Raw genomic sequence first — 17,025 nt, 5'->3', positions numbered from 1 at the left:
CTTCTCTCTCTCTTACAAGCAAGATGTTGGTGTTAAAACTCTCTCTCTCTCTCTTTCCAAAAGCACAGTTCATAGGGGTAATTCAGGACCTGTCACAGTGCTCTCCCAGAAACCTGGTGATCCTAACTGTCACCCTGGAGGAGATGTGTATGTACAGTGAGGAGTCATCAGCATGCACCTTCCTAAAGTCCACAATCACCTCTTTGGTCTTGTCCATGTTGAGACTCAAGTTGTGCTTACAGCATTATGCCAGCCATTTATACGCTATCTCATCGTCTTTGTTGATGAGGCCAAACACTGTTACGTAATCAGCATATTTGATGATCCGGTTTAATCAGAAGAGGAGAGAGTGAGCAATTTCAAGTTCCTGGGTGTCAAGATCTCTGAGGATCTAACCTGGTCCCAACTTATCAATGCATCTATAAAGAAGGCAAGACAGTGGCTACATTTTATTAGGAGTTTGAAGGGATTTGGTTTGTCACCTAAAACACTCAAAAACTTCTAAAGGAAAGCATCCTCACAGGCTGCATCACTGTCTGGTATGGGGATGGGGTGGGGGGTGGAGCTCTACTGCAAAGGACCAAAAGGAGCTACAGAAAGTTGTTAAATTGGTCCGCTCCATCTTGGGTAGTAGCCTCCGTAGTATCCAAGACATCTTCAAGGCACGGTCCTCAGAAAGGGGGTGTCCATCATTAAGGACCCCCACCACTCAGGACATGCCCTCTTTTCATTGTTACTGTCAGGAAGGAGGTACAGTATCCTGAACGCACACACTAAACAATTCAGGAACAGCTTCTTCCCCTCTGTCATACGATTCCTGAATGGACATTGAACCCACTTCTTTCAATATATATTTCTGTTTTGCACTGTTTTTAATCTATTTAATATATGCATATATGTACTTACTGTAATTGATTTACATTTTTTTCTATATTATCATGTATTGCATTGAACTGCTGCTGCTATGTTAACAAATTTCACAACACATGCTGGTGATAATTCTGATTCTGATGTTGAACTGGATGTAGAAGTGCAGTCACCTGTCAGTAGTGGGCTGAGCACGCAGCCGTGAGGAGCAGCGGTGCTCAGCGTAATGGGGTTAGATATGTCCTTCTGTTCTCCACTCTGGCCTTTTATCTCTTCTCACCTGCCCATCACCTCTCCCTGGTGCCTGTCCTCCTCCCTTTTTCCAATGGTCCACTCTTCCTTCCTATCATATACTTATTTATCTCCAGTCCTTTAGTTTTCCCACCCACCTGGCTTCACCTATCACCTTCTAGCTACCCTCTTTCTCCTCCGCCCCACCTTTTTACTCTGACATTTTTCCCCTTCCTTTCCAGTCCTGATGAAGGGTCTCAGCCCAAAACATTGACTGTTTGTTCATTTCCACAGATGCTGCCTGATGTGCTGAGTTCCCTCAGAATTTGTGTGTGTTTCTTTGTAAAGGACATTCAGCCTGTCAGGAAGAGATGCATCACTGTCTTTGCACAGGGTGGACATACATTGTCCCATCAGGTGGAAGATACAAATGTTTGAAAGCATGTGCAGGTTCAAAAGCCTGAACCAGGTTCAAGGGCAGCTTCGACCTCACTGTTACAAGACTATTGAATGTTCCCCCAGGATGATAAGATGGACTCTTGATCTTATGATCTACCTAGTTATGATCTTGCACATTATTGTCTACCTGCACTGCACTTTCTTTGTACCGTAACACGTTATTCTACAAGCTGTGATTGTTTTACCCTGCATTCAGTTTTAGCTTATACCACTTCAATGCTTCATTGTAATGAATTGATCTGTATAATCAGTACGCAAATGAAAGTTTTCACAGTACCTCAGTTAATGTGACAGTAATAAACCAACTTACCACACATAATGCAACATTAAAACAGAAATTGAAAGAACTTCAGTTATTTACATGTACTGACTTTAACTCTTAATTTAGGCTGTTCTACTGGACAGATTTGGGCAGTAATCCCAAGATAGAGTGTGCCTGGATGGATGGACAATACCGGCAAGTGTTAGTTAACAGTGAACTGGGCTGGCCGACGGGCCTCACCATAGATTATCTCAATGGTGACAGAATCTATTGGAGTGATTCCAAGGAGAACCTCATAGAGTCTATAAAGTTTGATGGGACTGACAGAATACAGGTTATTAATGGAGGTAAGACACTTTTATGGATTTAACAATTATTATTGAAAAGCAATATTAGGACTAAGCATGAGTAAATAACTGAATTTGCTGCGAACATTTATGAAGTTGAAATAATTTAATTTTATCATGTTGAGGTCGCCTAATGTGAAGCAATAGTTTTCTCAATATTGTAGTAATATCTGACTCTATGCAAGAAAGTGAATCTCAGGGTTGTATATGTGACATACATGTACTTCGATAATAAAATTACTTTGACTGTCAGGATCACTGGTGAATGCACTGTGCAGGAATCACAGAGGCTTCAGCAATTCAAAGAAAATAAAAGATTTATCAGAGAAATTAACCAGAAAAACTAACAAGAGCTCAGGCAAACTATACAGGATCTTGAAGAGCTGAAATCACTCACGATACGCAGAAGAACTCGGTCAGAGTTTCACCAGATAAGGATCCACAATGACCGAGCAAAGAGGGGTTGGCAAGAACCCCCCCTTTCGAAATACACCCCGGAGCACATAGAAATTCAGGACTGATCAGACAGCCCTGATGTCCAGACAAAGCAATAACCCCCAAAGACAACAACTACAATGTGAGACATTGAAAATCCCCCGCTAATTTAATTACCCCAAGATGAATAAAATTGATAAATACAAGAGAGCTTAATAATTGTCATGATCCCAAATGAGACACCCGCAACACAAGTGAAAACCCAGACCTAGACCAAAGGCAAGCAATTGCACATAAAAGGTAAACACTTCATACCCACAAGGTGACACTGAGAAAATACAATCCACATAACTCACTGAAAATAATCTTTACTTTTTTTTTGAAACTGGCAGCCGGTTGTGATATTGACTTTGATGTTAGACCATAAGACCATAAGACAAAGGAGCAGAAGTAGGCCATTCGGCCCATCGAGTCCGCTCCACCATTTTACCATGAGCTGATCCATTCTCCTACTTAGTCCCACTCCCCTGCCTTCTCACCATAACCTTTGATGCCCTAGCTACTCAGATACCTATCAATCTCTGCCTTAAATACACCCAATGAGTTGGCCTCCACTGTTGCCCGTGGTAACAAATTCCATAGATTCACCACCCCCTGACTAAAAAAATTTCTTCGCATTTCTGTTCTGAATGGGCGCCCTTCAATCCTTAAGTCATGCCCTCTCGTACTACACTCCCCCATCATGGTAAACAACTTTGCCACATCCACTCTGTCCATGCCTTTCAACATTCGAAATGTTTCTATGAGGTCTCCCCTCATTCTTCTAAACTCCAAGGAATACAGTCCAAGAGCGGACAAATGTTCCTCATATGTTAACCCTCTCATTCCCGGAATCATTCTAGTGAATCTTCTCTGTACCCTCTCCAACGTCAGCACATCCTTTCTTAAATAAGGAGACCAAAACTTCCCACAGTACTGCAAGTGAGGTCTCACCAGCGCCTTACAGAGCCTCAACATCACATCCCTGCTCCTATACTCTATTCCTCTAGAAATGAATGCCAACATTGCATTTGCCTTCTTCACTACTGACTCAACCTGGAGGTTAACTTTAAGGGTATCCTGTACGAGGACTCCCAAGTCCCATTGCATCTCAGAACTTTGAATTCTTTCCCCATTTAAATAATAATCTCAGCAACACACATAAACGTTGCTGGTGAACGCAGCAGGCCAGGCAGCATCTCTAGGAAGAGGTGCAGTCGATGTTTCAGGCCGAGACCCTTCGTCAGGACTAACTGAAGGAAGAGTTAGTAAGGGATTTGAAAGTTGGAGGGGGAGGGGGAGATCCAAAATGATAGGAGAAGACAGGAGGGGGAGGGATGGAGTCAAGAGCTGGACAGGTGATAGGCAAAAGGGATACGAGAGGACCATGGGACAGGAGGTCCGGGAAGAAAGACAAGGAGGTGGGGGGGGGTGACCCAGAGGATGGGCAAGGGGTATATTCAGAGGGACAGAGGGAGAAAAAGGAGAGTGAGAGAAAGAATGTGTGTATAAAAATAAGTAACAGATGGGGTACAAGGGGGAGGTGGGGCATTAGCGGAAGTTAGAGGAGTCGATGTTCATGCCATCAGGTTGGAGGCTACCCAGATGGAATATAAGGTGTTGTTCCTCCAACCTGAGTGTGGCTTCATCTTTACAGTAGAGGAGGCCGTGGATAGACATGTCAGAATGGGAATGGGATGTGGAACTAAAATGTGTCTGCCAGTTTATTTTTTCTGCCAAAGTGCATAACCATACACTTTCCAACATTGTACTTCATTTGCCACTCCTCTGCCCATTATTCCAATCTATCCAAGTCTCTCTGCAGACTCTCGGTTTTCTCAACACTACTGGCCTTTCCACCTATCTTCGTATCGTCAGCAACAAAGCCACCTATTCCATAATCCAAATCGTTGATGTACAATGTAAAAAGAAGTGGCCTCAACACTGATCCCTGTGGAACACCACTGGTAACCGGCAGCCAACCAGAATGGGATCCCTTTATTCCCACTCTCTGTTTCCTGCCAATCAGCCAACGCTCTATCCACGTATGTAACTTTCCCATAATTCCATGGGCTCTTATCTTGTTAAGTAGCCTCATGTGTGGCACCTTGGCAAAGGCCTTCTGAAAATCCAAATATACAACATCCACTGCATCTCCCATGTCTAGCCTACTGGTAATTTCCTCAAAAAATTGTAATAGGTTTGTCAGGCAGGATTTTCCTTTAAGGAATCCATGCTGAGTTCTGCCTAACTTGTCATATGCCTCCAGGTACTCTGTAACCTCATCCTTGACAATCGACTCCAACAGCTTCCCAACCACCGATGTCAAGCTAACAGGTCTATAATTTCCTTTTTGCTTCCTTGCCCCCTTCTTAAATAGCGGAGTGACATTTGCAATCTTCCAGTCTTCCGGAACCATGCCAGAATCTATCGACTTTTGAAAGATCATCGCTAATGCCTCTGCAACCTCCACAGCTACTTCCTTCAGAACACGAAGGTGCTTTCCATCTGGTCCAGGAGATTTATCTACCTTTAGCCTATTCAGCTTCCTGAGTACTTTCTCTGTTGTAATTGTGACTGCGCACACTTCTCTTCCCTGCCACCCTTGAGTGGCCGGTATACTGCTGATGTCTTCCTCAGTGAAGACTGATGCAAAATACTCATTCAGTTCCTCTGCCATCTCCTTATCTCCCATTACAATTTCTCCAGCATCATTTTCTATCGGTCCTATATCTACTCTCACCTGTCTTTTACTCTTTATATACTTGTTTTTAGTATCCTCTTTGATATTATTTGCTGGCTTCCTTTCATAGTTAATCTTTTCTGTCTTAATGACCTTCTTGGTTTCCTTTTGTAAAGTTTTAAAAACTTCCCAGTCCTCTGTCTTCCCACTAATTTTTGCTTCCCTGTATGCCCTCTCCTTTGCTTTAACTTTGGCTTTGACTTCTCTTGTCAACCACGGTTGCATCCTTTTTCCATTCGAAAATTTCTTCTTTTTTGGAATATACCTGTCTTGCACCTTCCTCATTTCTTGCATAAAATCCAGCCACTGCTGCTCTGCCGTCCTTCCCACCAGTGTCCCTTTCCAGTCAACTTTGGCCAGTTCCTCTCTCATGCCACTGTAATTTCCTTTACTCCACTGAAATACCGACACATCAGATTTCGGCTTCTCTTTTTCTCATTTCACAGTGAACACAATCATGTTATGATCACTGCCTCCTAAGGGTTCCTTCACCTCAATCTCTCTAGTCGCCTCCGGTTCATTACACAATACCCAATCCAGTACAGCCGATCCCCTAGTGGGCTCAACAACAAGCTGTTCTAAAAAGCCATCTCGCAGACATTCTACAAATTCTCTCTCTTGAGATCCAGTGCTGACCTGATTTTCCCAATCTACTCGCATGTTAAAATCCCCCACAATTATCATAACACTGCCCTTCTGACAAGCCTTTTCTATTTCCTGTTGTAATTTGAAGTCCACATCCCTGCAGCTGTTTGGAGGCCTATAAATAACTGCCATCAGGGTCCTTTTACCCCTGCTATTTCTTAGCTCAACCCATAAAGATCCTGCACCTTCCAATCCTATATCACCTCTTTCTAATGATTTAATATTTCTTACGAATAAAGCCATGCCTCCCCCTCTGCCTACCTTCCTATCCTTCCGATACACCGTGTATCCTTGGACGTTCAGCTCCAAGAGACATGCATCCTTTAGCCAGGTCTCAGTGATGGCCACAATATCATACCTGCCAATCTGTAGCTGTACAACAAGATCATCCACCTTATTCCTTATGCTACGTGCATTTAAGTACAACACCTTAAGACCAGTATTTGATACTTTTTGCTTTGATTTCACTGCAACTTTATTGCACTTCAACTCATCCCAATGGCTACACATTTGCCCCATCACCTGCCTGTCTTTCCTGACATCTTTACTGCTCACTATCTTAGATTTATTTCTGTTTTCCCCTTCCTCCGCTCTATCATTCCGGATCCCATCCTCCTGCCAAATTAGTTTAAACCCTCCCTAACAGCTCTATTAATCTTTCCCGCCAGGATATTGGTCCCCTTAGGGTTCAGGTGTAACCTGTCCTTTTTGAACAGGTCATACTTCCCCCAGAAGAGATCCCAATTATCCAAGAATCTGAAGCCCTGCCCCCTGCACCAGTCTCTCAGTCATGCATTCTTCTGCCTGATCCGACTACTCTTTCCCTCGCTAGCGTGTTATTTAAATGCATATAATAAATTTATATGAATTATAGTTCATGTCTATAGCACAGTATCAGGAGTTACCTACAACATTCCCGACATTTGCTTGCACAACTGACAGCACTTCAAGGATTTCCACCAAATACAAAACACTCTGATATTGTTATCAGCTTTTCACAGCATTTTGCAAGAAAATATTTTGACTGAAAACTGCTTCCTGAGGAATGCAGAGCTGAAATAGTTCACTGAAATGTGTTTGGAGGAATCAATCTGAACAACTTACAACAAGTTAGACCTGCACCACTAGATCTTTGTGATGATATTTATACAAGAAGGATCCTGCACTGAGGCTAAATTTATCATGTCATCTTATTGTTGATATTCATCAGGATTGACTTGCTGCTGGTAAAAAACCCAGTCTATTTATACATTTTAAAATCCTAGGAATGCATGTGTAGGCAGAGTTGAGTTTATATATCTGCTGCTACGTCCAGGATCAATATCATCATTATGTACCAGGTTGCATGACATAAGTGAACATGGTCTTTGACCATGATTATTCATGGCAATTTTTCTACAGAAGTGGTTTGCATTGCCTTCTTCAGGGCAGTGTTTTCACAAGACAGGTGACCCCAGCCATTATCAATACTGCTCAGAGATTGTCTGCCTGGTGTCAATGGACACATAACCAGGACGTGTGATATGCACCAGCAGCTCATACAACCATCCACCACCTGCTCCCGGGGCTTCAGGTGATCCAGGCCAGGGGAGCTGAGCAAGTACTACATCTTGTCCAAGGGTGACGTGCAGGCTAGCAGAGGGAAGGAGCCCCTTACACCTCCTTTGGTAGAGAAGCCTGAGACACACGCTCAACAATCAGGAACGGCTTCTTCTCCTCTGCCACCTGCTTCCTGAATAGACATTGAACCCATGAACATTGCCTCACTACAGCACGTAAATTTCCCTTTACAATGGACTAGAATTACATCAATGATCTTCAGATCTCACGTTCGATGGTTAAACACGGAGCAGTTAAGCGTGGCGCTTTTAGGAGTTAATGCCATGGCCAAAATCATGGCAGGAGAGGCAGGATTTAAACCAGGTTGAAGTGCAGGGGAATGAGGCTTCCTTTACTGAGCATTTTGTTGGCGAATGTACAGTCACTTGAAAATAAAATTGATGCTGTCAGGGCAAGGATGCTGTATCAGAGGCAGATGAGGTAGATATCAGTTGTCTGTTGCATTGAGACTTGGTTAATAGTGACACGCCAGGCACAGCTATCCAACCAGAAGGTTTTATGATTTTTAGAATGGATTGAACCTCAAATTCTGGGATGGAGAAAGGTGGCAGTGTATGCTTTTTAGTCAGTTCTTGTTGGTACACAAACTTAGAACAACGAACGATTAACTGCAGACCATTCTATTTGCCTTGGGAGTTATCATCTGTGATCCTGACTGCAATTTACATGCAAAGCACTCACATGCTTTCTGTAAACAAGAAACAGCCCATTCCGATACATTTCAAATTATAGTCCGTGTCTTTAACCAGGTCTGTTTGAAGAAAACCTGGCCAGTTATCACCAGCACTTAATCTTTTCCACCAGGGGTCCCAATACACTAGACCACTGCTACACTACGATAAGGAATGCCTATTGTTTCTTCCCGAGACTGCATTTTGGCCAGTCGGATCATTTGACTGTACTTCTACTACCTGCATACAGACAGAGCCTAAAGAGCAAGGCTTCCAAGATCAAGACAACCAAGGGGTGGTCATGGGAGGCGGAGCAATGGCTACAGGATTAGCTTGAGTCAGGGGACCGGGCCTTGTTCAAGAACACATCTGAGAACCTGAATGACTACATCTGGCTTGTTACTAACTTTACTAGAACAGCTGTGAATGAGTGTGTTCCCACAAAACCAACCGTTTAGGATTTTCTTCAATTAGAAGCCCTGAATTAACAATGAAATCTGGAACCTGGAAATATCAGAGGCATTCAAGTCGGGAGATCAGGAATGCTATAAGATGTCAGGCATGATCTCTGGAAATAAATCTCTCAGGTGAAGTGGAGATTCCAGACTAGACTGGAATCAGTGAGGGATGCTCGACAGCTGTGGCAGGGTTTGAATGCCATCACCTCCTACAAAGTTAAATTTTGCGATATAGGAGAGCTTCGCTTCCAGATGAGCTCAATGCCTTCTATACTCGCTTTGACCACCAGAACAGGGAGGAACCATCGTGCACCCAATGTCTCCCGATGGTCCTTTGCTTTCAGTATCTGAAGATGACATGCGGACTGCTTTCAAGAGAGTGAATCCAAGGAAAGCATCTGGTCCGGATGGTGTATCTGGCCAAGTTCTGAAGAGCAGTGCCAACCAACGGGCTAGTGTATGCAAAGATATATTCAACCTTTTGCTCCGGCACTGTGTGGTACCCACCTGCTTCAAGCAGGCTTCAATCTCCTCAAAGAATTCCGACAGGATTGTCAGGCAAGATTAAGGAAACCACACTGACTTGTCCTGTGTCACCAAGTACTCCATAACATCATCGTTAGCGATTGACTCCAACAACTTCCCAACCACTGAGGTCAGGCTAAGTGGTCTATAATTTCCTTTCTGCTGCCTTCCTCCTTTCTTAAAGAGTGGAATGACATTTGCAATTTTCCAGTCCTCTGGCACCATGCCAGAGTCCAATGATTTTTGAAAGGTCATTACTAATGCCTCCACAATCTCTTCCACTTTCTCTTTCAGAACCTAGGGTGCAGCTCATCTGGTCTGGGTGACTTATGTACCTTTAGGTCTTCCAGCTTTTTGAACACCTTCTCTCATTCTCTTCCCATGCAGCTTTCAACATCTAGCACACTGCTAATGTCTTCACAGTGAAAACTGATGCAAAATATTTATTTAGTTCATCTGCTATCTCCTTGTCCCCATTATTATTTCCCCAGCTTCGTTTTCTAGTGGTCCTATATCCACTCTCATCTCTCTTTTATTATTTTACATACTTGAAAGAGCTTTTACTATCCACTTTGATATTGTTTACTAGCTTGCTTTCATATTTCATCTTTTCCCTCCTAATGATTCTTTTAATTGCTCTCTGTCAGGCCAAAATGTCAACTCTGCTTTTTTCCATGGATGCTGCCTGGCCTGCTGAGTTCCTTCAGCATTTTCTGTGTGTTGCTCAATCGTATTGTGATCACTGCCTCCTAAGGTTTATTTTACCTTAAGCTCCCTAATCACCTCCGGTTCATTATATAACACCTAATCCAGTATAGCTGATCCCCTAGTGGGCTCAATGACAAACTGCTCAAAAAAGCTATCTGGCAGGCATTCAACAAACTCACTCTCTTGGGATGCATTTCCAAACTGATTTTCCCAACCGACTTGCATGTTGAAATCTCCCAATGACTACCATAATATTGTCCTTTTGATATGCCATTTCTATTTCCTGTTGTAAATTGTGGTCCACATCGCAGATATTGTTGGGGAGCCTGTATATAACTGCCATCAGAGTCCTTTTACCCTTGCAGTTTCTTAACTCAACCCACAAGGATTCAACATCTTCTGATCATATTCCTATCCAACATCTTTCTACTGATTTGATGTTATTCTTTACTAGCAGAACCATGCCACCCTTTCTGTCTACCATCGTAGCCCTCCGATACAAAGTGCAACTATTCTTCAGCCATGATTCAGTGATGGCCACATCATACCTGACAATCTGTAATTGTGCAACAAGATCATCCACCTTATTTCTTATACTCCATGCATTGAGATATAACACTTTGAATGTTGTAGTTGCTACCCTTTTTGATTCTGCATCCCTAATGCACTGATACTCATCCTGTTGGCTGCAATTTTGTCCTATCATCTGACTGCCCTTCCTGACATTCTGACTGCATGCTATCTTTACTTTTTTACCATCCGTCCTATCCTGAGTCCCTTTACTCTGGTTCCTACTCCCCTACCATATTAGTTTTAACCCTCTCAACAGCTCTAACCAACCTACCCATGGGAATTTTGGTTCCCCTCGGGTTTATGTGCAACCCATCACTTTTGAACAGTTCATACGTCCCCCAGAAGAGATCCCAATGATCCAAGAACCTGAAGCCCTGCCCCCTGCACCAGCTTCTCAGCCACTCATTAATCTGACAAGTCATCCTGTTTCTACCCTCACTGGCGTGTGGCAGAGGCAGCAATCCAGGAATTATTACCCGGGAGGTCGTGCTTCTCACTTTCTACTTAGCTCTCTAAATTCTCTTTCCAGGACCTCTTTGTATTTTCTTCCTATGTCTTTGTTACCAATATGTACCAAGTCATTGGCCTGTCCAAAATGATGTGGATGCAGTCCAAGACATCTCTGACCCTGGCAGCTGGGAGGCAACATACCACTCAGGTCTCCTGTTCATGTCCATAGAATCTCCTGTCTGTTCCCCTGGCTATTGAGTCCTCCATCATTATTGCTCCCCTCTTCTCCCCCTTTCCGTTCTGCACCACAGAACTGTGCTCAGTGCCAGTAACCCAGTCTCTGTGGCACTCCCCTGGAAGGCCATCCGCCACAACAGTATCCAAAACTGTATACCTATTATTGAGAGGAATGGCCACAGGGTGATCTGCACTAAATGCCAATTTGGGCTTCCATTTCTCCAGACAGTTATCCAGCTGCTCGCCTCCTGCAACTTCGGGGTGACTATTTCCCTGTAACTCTGATCAATTTTCTCCTCGCTCTCCCATACAAGCTAAAGGTCATCCAGCTGCTGCTCCAGATCACTAACACAGTTCTCAAGGAGCTGCAGCCAGATGCACCACACAGGCTCTGGGTCTCCCAGGACTCTAACACCTGGTGTGTAAAAGACACAATGGCATCTACTACACTAGGTACAGAAAGAGAAAAATAAAGGGAACTTTAACAAAAGCTTACCCAGAGCCAACACCTCTTTTGAGCCGAGGCCTCTTTTAAGCCAAAGCCTAACACTCCTACTTTCACCACTGCTCTACTCTCAGTAATGGCTGCACCGCTGATCCCTCCTGTACTTTTAAACAAGCATCGCTGACCTGCGAAAAGCCTTGTTGCTGTGGCCTGCTCCTGCCGCCAACTGGGCTATTGGAATGAGCCTGAACGCCCACGAAACTCTCCTTTTAAAGAAGTGTCACTGACCCGCAAGAAACTTCATCGGTGTGATCTGCTCCTGCTGCTGATTGGGCTGATATTGGTGCCCCTCGGGTTCAGGTCTAACCCACCCTTATTGTATAGGTTATACCTTCCCCAGAAAAGATACTAGTGATGCAGAAATATAAAATCCTCTCTCCTCCGCCAGATCCTCAGCACTTGTTCATCAGTACTATCATCCTGTTCCTGCCCTTAATGCACTTAGTATTGGGAGTGATCCGGAGATTACTACTTTAGAGTTCCTGAGCTTCAGCCTCTTTCCTAATCCCTATACTCACCTTGCAGGACCTTTACCAATGTCACCATGACCTCTGGTTGCTCACCTTCCCCCTTAAGAATCTTCTACATTAACTCTGAGACATCCTGGACCCTAGCACCTAGGAGGCAACACACAATTTTGGCATCTCTTTCCCAGCCACAGAGTCTCTTGTCCATCCCACTATTGAGTCTCAAGTATCCAAAGGGGTATGCTTGCTTCTGAGGGGAATGGCCACAGGGGATCCCTGCACTGACAGCTTACTCCCCTAACTTCTCCTGGTGGTCACCCATCTACTATCTGAAGTCTGCACTCTGGGTGTGACCACCTCAGTAAAAGTCCTTCTGTGAGGTTTTCAGCCTCCCTGATGTTCCTGAGTACGTGGACTCCAGCTCCAGTTTCTTGGCCTTGTCTGTCAGGAGATGAAGTTGGGTGCACTTCCCACAGATGTAGTCATCAGGGGGACCATTAGGTACCTGCATTCCCGTATCTTACAGCAGAAACGTTACACTGCCTTATCTACCATCCTGCCTTCACTTGTTATACTTCTGACTTCTCAAGCTGAAGTTCTAGCCTGTGCCTGTTCTTGCCGAAGCCTGTTGAGCCAAAGTCTGACCATTCTAACACTACCCACTGCAACAATGGCTGCTCCACTTACACCTCACTTCTTTTTATTGGCCCCTGCTGAGTGCTGAAGAGATGATGAATGCCTGCTGAAAAGTTCCAGAAGGCCCCATGCTCTTTTAAAAAGTCATGCTGCCTCACCAACAAATGACTGCTCATGATGATTGAAGGCCGCCGAAGGCCTGCAAGCAACTAGTAATCCCGTCAACTACTTCCTGCAGTTCAGAACTGTTTTGTTCATTTCTGGAGTGAACCAGCGGAAGTTAGAACGCTGGGCATACTATAGCTTGGTTATATATAATGATTTGGAAGTGGCAGGAATCAAATGGGCATTGCCAAAGGACCGGCCTTGTCACTTTACATGCTGCAGACTTCCAGGTACACGTATATGATGTTTATGGAACCACAGGAGTGAATGTAGCAACCACCACATGGTACAACTGTATGATTGCAAATCAAATTTGAAACAGCACATGAATTGGAAATGCCCAAATGCAGATAGGGTCATCGAAAAGTACAGCACAGAAACAGGCCCTTTGGCCCATTTAGTCCTTGCCAAACCATTTAAACTGTTTAGTCCCATTGACCTGCACCTGGACCATAGCCTTCCATACCGCTGCCATCCATATACCTATCCAAATTTCTCTTAAACATTGGACTCGAGCTGGCTTTCACCACTTACACTGGCGGCTCATTCTAGACTCTATGACCCTCTGAGTAAAGAAGTTTCACCTTAAACTTTTCACCTTTCACCCTTAACTCATGACCTCTAGTTGTAGTCCCACCCGACCTCAGTGCAAAAGCCTGCTCGCCTTTACCCTTTCTATACCCCTCATAATTTTACATACCTCAATCAAATCTCCTCTCAATTTTCTACATCCCAAGGAATAAAGTCTTAACCTATTCAATCTTTCCTTATAACTCAGGTCCTCCAGTCCCAGCAACATCCTTGTAAGTTTTCCCTGTACTCCTTCAACCTTATTTACATCTTTCCTCTAGGTGGGAATGTTGACTTTTTCATTCTTTGATAATTAAAGGATTTATTTTCAGAAATTTGAACGATGTTTTAAAATGAACTTTTACAGCACAAAGTTAACATTTCGTTCTTTGTTTTCTTTCAGACTTGGGTAACCCATTTAGTCTGGATGTTTTTGAAAATCATTTGTATTGGACATCGAAAGGGATTGGTGAAGTATGGAAGCAAGATAAATTTGGAAAAGGACAGAAGGTGAAGGTTCTGATGGTAAACCCATGGCTGACCCAAGTTAGGATTTATCAGGAGAGCCGTTACAATCACTCAGGTACAATTTCAATACCAAAAGTAATTTTTTATCGAAACTTGCCCAGTTAAATATTCAAACACTGCCCATAAGTTTGTTAATTAGTGACTGCCTTTTACGTCGCTGGCAATTAAGGCAGCAATGATTCTGTCTCCGTCTGCCCTTGGACATCTCTCTGTTTTTTATGTATGATATATTTATTTTATTTCTTACATCCAAGGGAGAAAAAGATCTTTATGTTGCATCTCCATCGCAATATACAAGCAATAAAGAGGGGACATGTGGGAGGATGTTGCTCAAACACTAAGATTGTATACATAATTGTTTTGTATACATGTATGATACACAATCAGATCAGTGCACAGTCAGGTGTGCAATCAGATCAATGTGTATTGATCAGTCTGATGGCCTGGTGAAAGAAGCTGTCCTGGAGCCTGTTGATCCTGGCTTTAATGCTGCAGTATTGTTTGCCATATGGTAGCAGCTGGAACAGTTTGTGGTTGGGATGGCTGGAGACTCTGAGGATCCTCCAGGCCCTTTTTATGCACCTGCTGCTGTAAATAACCTAAATAGAGAAAAGCTCACATCAACAGGTGTGCTAGGGTGTCCACACCACTCTCTGTAGTGCCCTGCGATTGAGGAGAGTACAGTTCCCAGAAAGGGTTTACAGACTCATGCCGAACTTCTTCAGCCATCAGAGGTGAAAGAGGTGCTGTTGTGCTTTTTCACCACACAGCTGGTATGTACAGTCCAGGTGAGATCCTTGGTGATGTGTATATCAGGGAAAAAAAACATAGAAACATAGAAAACCTACAGCACAATACAGGCTCTTTGGCCCACAATGTTGTGCCAAACATGTCCCTACCTTAGAAATTATTAGGGTTCTCCATAGCCCTCTATTTTTCTAGGCTCCATGTACCTATCCAAAAGTCTCTTAAAGACCCTATCGTATCCGCCTCCACCACCGTTGCCGGCAGCCCATTCCATGCACTCACCACTCTCTGCGTAAAAAAATTTACCCCTGACATCTCCTTTGTACCTACTCCCAAGCACCTTAAACCTGTGCCCTCTTGTGGCAGCCATTTCAGCCCTGGGAAAAAGCCTCTGACTATCCACATGATCAATGCCTCTCATCATCTTGTACACCTCTATCAGGTCACCTCTCATCCTCTGTCGCTCCAAGGAGAAAAGGTCGAGTTCACTCAACCTGTTTTCATAAGGCATGCCCCCCAATCCAGGCAACATCCTTGTAAATCTCCTCTGCACTCTTTCTATGGTTTCCACATCCTTCCTATAGTGAGGCGACCTGAACTGACCACAGTACTCCAAGTGGGGTCTGACCAGGGTCCTATATAGCTGCAACATTACCTCTCGGCTCCTAAATTCAATTATAAAATTACTCACCCTCTCAACTACAGTCCCATTGATGTCAATAGGAGTTAGCCTGTCTCCATTTCTCCTGTAATCCATGATCAATTCCTTTGTTTTTTCAACATTGAGGGAGAGGTTGCTTTCTTGACACCACTGTGTCAGGGTATTGACCACTCTTCTGTAGGCTAGCTCATCATTGTTGGAAATAAGGCCTCTCAATGGCAAAACAAGGTCATCTGCAAATCTGATCAGCAGATTGGAGCTGTGAATGGCAACACAGTCATGGATGGATAGCGAGTATAGGAGGGGGCTCAGGACACAGCCCTCGGGGGCTCCTGTGTTGAGGGTCTGAGAGGCAGAGATGAGGTGCTCCTGGTGTGGTTCTTGGTCCTCACTTCTGCCTCTACGGTGCAGTGCCAAGTTGTACATGGTTCGTACATTCCAAAGACCAATTTTGGTCTTGATCTTGCTGGTATTTAGGGCTTCCTTCATCGTGCCAGTAGCTTCCTCTCAGTTTTCACGACAGTCAGTCATTCAGGTCTTGGGTAGAAACTCAGGAATACCGTCACATAGAGATATAGGTTTCTTCATTACTGTTTCCATAACAAATAATTTTTGAGCAGTCAGGAGTTAAATATGTTCAATGCCATGCAATGTGGAACAAATGCCTACTGTCTTATTACACAATCTTGCAGAGAAATCACATAGTGTTCCAAAAGAATGTAAAAGTACAGCATTGGCCAACTATTTGCATATAACTTACAAACAATATGAAAAAATTTTCTTTTATGGTGTGTGGGATTTTGCATTATTTATGCCACAGTAGCATAGTGGTTAGCACAATGCTATTACAGCTCAGGGCAGGTGTCAAAGTTCCGAGTTAAATCCTGACGATTTCTGTAAGGACTTTGTACAGTTTGGTCTCCCTGTGAAATGTGTAGGTTTTCTCCGGGTGCTCCGGTTTTCTACCACAGTCCAAAGACGTACGGTTAGTAGGTTAATTGGTCATTGTAAGTTGTCTTGTGATTAGATTAATGTTAAATAGTTAGTTTGCAGGGCCATGCATTTCGTTGGGCTGGAAGGGTCTGTTCTGTGCTATATTTCTAAATAAATAAAGTCACATTATATGAAAAGAACTGATCAATACAAGAAAAATGTAACAGTATGATAATCATTGCTAAATTTTCAACCCTTTTCTAAATTGAAAGATGGTCAACTTTGTAGGTCAAAATCTGGAAGTCGTTTTGATAATAATCATTATGATAAATACAAGAAAATATAAATAAAATTTTTAAACATCCACCTATCAATGGTACTATACATCCTGCAGTACTGTGCAAATGTCTTAAGCACATATATACGTAGGGAGCAGAGAGCGAGTTTGTACATCTGGCAGAAGCAAAGGGTGTTGGGAATGGTGAGGGTCGAACACCGAGGGAGGGGTGTTGGATAGGTAACAAAGAAGTAGTGCCAGGGCAG

General features: G+C 43.6%; 1 protein-coding gene across 1 annotated transcript in view; it reads left to right on the top strand.

Moving 5' to 3' along the window:
* Positions 1 to 17,025, top strand: part of LOC140198774 (low-density lipoprotein receptor-related protein 2-like) — a 359,184-nt gene that overhangs the window by 307,243 nt on the left and 34,916 nt on the right. Inside the window, 2 exon segments of the mRNA XM_072259784.1 lie at positions 1,946 to 2,166; positions 14,017 to 14,196. Of these exon segments, the coding sequence (XP_072115885.1) occupies positions 1,946 to 2,166; positions 14,017 to 14,196 (401 nt within the window).

The sequence above is a fragment of the Mobula birostris genome, chromosome 6 (genome assembly GCF_030028105.1).
Source record: "Mobula birostris isolate sMobBir1 chromosome 6, sMobBir1.hap1, whole genome shotgun sequence".
NCBI classification, from domain to species: Eukaryota; Metazoa; Chordata; class Chondrichthyes; order Myliobatiformes; family Myliobatidae; genus Mobula; species Mobula birostris.
Note: the sequence above shows the minus strand (reverse complement) of the source record. Positions and strands in the feature narration are given on the sequence as shown.